The sequence below is a fragment of the Cariama cristata genome, unplaced genomic scaffold, assembly GCF_000690535.1.
Source record: "Cariama cristata isolate BGI_N322 unplaced genomic scaffold, ASM69053v1 scaffold9297, whole genome shotgun sequence".
Lineage (NCBI taxonomy): Eukaryota > Metazoa > Chordata > Aves > Cariamiformes > Cariamidae > Cariama > Cariama cristata.
The window spans coordinates 1231-6130 of record NW_009624895.1 but is presented as its reverse complement, the minus strand read 5'-3'; the positions used below and the strand labels follow the sequence as shown (position 1 = coordinate 6130).

At 42.0% G+C, this 4900-nt stretch overlaps 1 protein-coding gene across 1 annotated transcript in view; it reads right to left on the bottom strand.

Moving 5' to 3' along the window:
* Positions 1-4683, bottom strand: part of ZMPSTE24 (zinc metallopeptidase STE24) — a gene marked incomplete at its 5' end in the record, with an annotated part of 22119 nt that extends 17436 nt beyond the window's left edge. Inside the window, one exon of the mRNA XM_009703365.1 lies at positions 4537-4683. Within this exon, the coding sequence (XP_009701667.1) occupies positions 4537-4683 (147 nt within the window). The remainder of the gene's footprint in view (positions 1-4536) is intronic.
* Positions 4684-4900: the final 217 nt, after the last annotated feature.

Here is a 4900-nt window from a genome sequence, read left to right as displayed (position 1 = left end):
GCCACACGCTTGCTGATACAAGCCAGGATGCCGTTGGCCTTCTTGGCCACCTGGGCACACTGCTAGCTCATATTCAGCCAGGTTTCGACCAACGCCCCCAGGCCCTTTTCTGCCAGGCAGCTTTCCAGCCACTCTTCCCTAAGCCTGTAGCATTGCATGGGGTTGTTGTAACCCAAGTGCAGGACCTGGCACTCAGCCTTGCTGAATCTCATGCAATTCGCCTCGGGAATGAGGAATGCATGAAGAAGCTGTCTTAAATGTAACAAGCAATAATGAACTCAAGTTACAACCATACCATTGCTGCAGCCTTCAGATCAGAGGTATTTTCCCTATTAGCAAATATGCTGCAGCCATGACAGCATGAGTATGCAGGAGAAGGTTTGTACATTACGTCTTTTTTTTTTTTATGAGGTTGATCACAGTAAGTGGAACAGGTGTTGTAAATATTCTGATAAAATAATCAAGATTTGAAGTAGAAAATTGTAAAGTATGAAGTGTAAGTTAGGATTGTTAGGTTTGAAATAGGTAACCATAGAAACCACACCAGGAAGTTATTGGATTTTCTATGTTTTGTTTTAAGAAACTAAGGAAATCGTCACGGATACCAGATACCAGCTATGCTGCCCGGAAATCCCCTTACCCTTCCCATCCTGATTTGAATATCAAAGATTCCAATCAGTAGAATAAAGTAGGACTGACCAGTAATTGTTTTGGGGTAAAAATATTGACAAGGTTATATAACTGACGAAACCAATCATTGTAAAGGTTAAATTAAAGAGCGAGCATATTATGCATTTTGATGTAAAAGAACTTATGTAACCATCATTAGAACAACACGCTACTTGTATAAGAAAACTAGTAGTATTATGCTGGAATTGTAGTTAATAATTACAAGTTTTGATTATACCTTGCTTTGAATTTTGGTCAAGATGGCTTTGATTGATAATAAGGGATTTGTGAAGGGAGTAAGAGTATGAAAAGTCCTGGAAACTGATGAGAACACCTGGAACTGATTGTGTTAAGCTACTGAGCATGGATGACTTATATGACAACCTGGCCAAGTGGTCATTCGATTAGTTAACTTGGACCCAACAATCTTCAAACCCCTCCTTGTCACACCTGTAAGACTGAACTGCGCAAACTCAAGACAAGGAGGTCATCCAGCAGACACCAGAGGACGACCACCAGGGGTCTTAAAAGACCCAGGAAGACCCTTCCCATAATTAACAGCACATGCCCAAAGGGGAGGCATCATATGTAAATGATTTCAGGGAAAAGTAATGAATATACATCCTGATTCCAGGAATTACAATGAATATGTAATCAATTGTATCTATATAACCTGTTCATGGTAACAGCTGGGTATGCACGTTAGGTGGAACGATCCCCCATGCATCCGGTGCTGCAATAAAGAAGTGCCTGCTTATCTACTTCGCATAGATGAGTTTTCTTCCCAATTGCTAACTCAGGCAGGCAGGTTTTTTTGGAAACACAAGTTCTTCTTCAAGTCTGAAGTGAAGCCAGCAGACTTCAGTACAATTGAAAACAAGTTCTCAAAATCTAAGAAGATGCCTATCAAGTCTAGAAGTGTTAGCAGGAGCAGATGGAAGATTAGATTAAGCTGGATACTCAGTGTCTCTGCTAAGTCCATGGTATATAGCTGGAAGTTCTCAATGTTTCACAAGCTATTATCTCAAAAAACAGTCACCCTAGTTCTCTATCCCTACCATCTGGGCTACTCCAAAGGTAATGACTACTTTATCAGAGTCCTCCAGCTGCTAATTCAACTCGGAACTTTATTCCACACTTGTATTATCTTTTCAGTGTATAGTTGACATTACTGACCAGAAACAGCTTTATATACCTCCAAGACTGTCTATTTTCTTAGACCAGTTAGTGCAGTTGGGAAAGTGCTATTACCTAGATTTTTTCTGATCTTTAAAACATACCAAAAAAAGGTACCATAAGGGTGTTTTCCAACTCTCAGTTTTCCAAGAAAACCTCTTGTCCTGGAATGACAATGGATTGGAGGCAGGTGTGTGGAATTTCTATTCAAGTGTAATTTTCCCTTTGCAGGAACAAAATAATCAGACAAACCTGAGAGTATGCTTTCCAAGGGACAAGGGAAGGTAAGGTGTGTTAACAAGGACACAGTTTTAAAGGACAGGAATTCTAAACACAAGGGCAGCAGCAGAGAGGACTAGCTGTGGAGATTTTCCAATGCTCACAGCTGGCTATGATATACTTCCCTTACATCATTCCAAATGGGACCTGAGTGTTCAACCACAAACTCAAATTTTGTGACTTTAACATAAAATTTGTTAAGGAAACCCTATAAACAGCAGCCTTTCAGATGTCCATGGCAATGCTGCAAAGAAGGAAGTGCCCAGCACCAAGAGAAGTAACGTAAAACAATCTACAGAACTCAATGAAGAAACTCTGCTGCAGGGGTGGCTGGGTATCAGGGATACTATATGGTTGTAGATTATTTAGCTCTAGCTAAGCAAAACACGTATCAATGGAGCCATAATAAAGAAATGAGATGTAGGAGCCATTGGACTTGCAAGCGTTACCTTGCTTCCACAAAGCTCTGCAACTCTGTAGCCGATCTGCGAATACGGGCAAAGCTTGGACATCTAATAGCTTGCAAGCCCATTAGCAACACTCCTGGGACAGCTCACTCCCAATCCCAAACTCAAGAAGTTGTGGGATACAGAATCCCAAGACCATAACCCATCAAGCCCAAGTAGGAACACTGATTTCTCGTTCAGAAGATGAAAACGACTGATGATATTAGTAGAATATGGGCATACAGTATCTCAGCTGACTGCTCTGAGACCTGCTTATTCAGGTCAGTGCTCAATTAGCTGGGAGCTTTAACTCACATATCCCATGTTTTTTTCCTTGGCTTTTGTTCATCAGTGTCACTGCAACACAAAAAGCATGGCACCACAATCAATTCGATAACAGCAGCAGTTTGAGACACAACTGTTTCCCAGCTGTTTATCACCATCACAGCTGAAGCAGTGCAACATATAAGCTAAGATGCTTAACTTAGTAACTGGTTTTGACTGATGCTTAGGAAGCACCAGCATAGTCTTGGTTTTGTAGCTCAGTTGTGGAAGACAGCTGGATGCAGTGATTTCTTTAACAGATCCATCAGCTGCCAAAATCATTGTGGACGTGTTATTAACAGTAACAGGGACAGAACAGAAAGAAAAGGTCATGAGAGAGGGCAAAGGCTGTGCTTTTCCTACACAGGCACAATCATAGAATGGCTTGGGTTGGAAGGGACCTTTAAAGATCATCTGGTCCAACCCCCCTCCCATGGGCAGAGACATCTTTCATTAGATCAGAGTGCTCAAAGCCCTGTCCAACCTGACCTTAAGCACATCCAATGATGGGGCATCCACAACTTCTCTGGGCAACCTGTTCCAGTGTCTCACCACCTTCGCTGTGAAAAAATTCTTCCTTATATCCAATCTAAACCTACCTTCTTTCAGTTTGAAAGAATTGCCCCTTGTCATGTCACCACAGGCCGCAGTAAAAAGTCTCTCTCCACCTTCCATACAGCCCCCCTTTACGTACTGGAAGGCCACAATAAGGTCTCCCCAGAGCCTTCTCTTCTCCAGGCTGAAAAACCCTGGCTCACTCAGCCTTTGTTCACAGGAGAGGTGTTCCATCCCTTGGATCATTTTCGTGGCCTCCTGTGGACCTGTTCTAGTCTTTCAGGGGAGCCCAGAACTGGATGCAATAGTCCACGTGGGGTCTCGTGAGAGCAGATTAGAGCAGGAGAATCACCTCGCTCCGCCTGCTGGCCACACTTCTTTTGATGCAGCTCAGGAAACGGTTGGCTTTTTGGGCTGCAAATGCACATTGCCAGCTCACATCCGATTTTTCATCCACCAGTACCTCTGAGTCCTCCTCTGCAGGGCTGCTCTCAATCTATTCATTCCCAAGACTGTACGGACACTGGGGATTGCCCTGATCCAGGTGTAGGGCCTTGCACTTGGCCTTGTTGAACTTCATGAAGTTTGCACAGGCCTACTCCTCAACCCCGTTGAGGTCACCCTGGATGACATCCCTTCCCTTTTGCATATCTGAGCTTTTCTTTCTACCTGCTACTTAAATTTCATCTACAAATGAAAGTAGTTGCATCCCTCCAAACATAGAAAAATGTCTGTACTTGTAACAATTTAAAATAATCCTAATGGTGCTTGATTATTTGGCAGTGGAAACCATAATAGGTCAGCTGTGCCACTAAAACATAATAATTACTATACGTTGTAGTTGTGCAGTATGAGTCAGCACTGTGTAGAGAAATTATGTGCTGCCTGAATAATTTCTTCTTTTTATATGGCAAATACAGCCACAAACAAGAAACACAGAATCCTAGGCCTTCCAAATTTCAGTGTTTGACATAAGATGCTGGAATTCCAACAATGCAGCTGCACAGGACCACTAAGAATCAAAGTATTTCACAGTTTAAGGACATGAAAAGTATCACATGAATGCAAGAGCAGCTCGGGTACTTACAGTGCCCTCAACCTCTGAATACAGGCCTGACCAAAAGCTGAAGGTACTTTTGTCCAGCTGATACAGACGAGATTTTTCAAATGTTTCTGAATCCATGATCTGTCCTAGTTCCCGTGGTACGTGAGTTGTTGTTCTATACACCCGTCTCTGAAAAATTGAAAAAGAAACTTAAAGTCTACATCCAATATTTTTAAGGAAATAAATAAGATTCAGAAGTAACACATAACATGATCCCATTGGCCACCACAGAAAATAAAAAACAAAACAAAAAAAACCAACCCACAAATATTCCTAAATTCCTGGTTTCTATCAAGTTCCAAATATAAAACGGAAGCATAATTATTATGTTATAACCAGACACTGA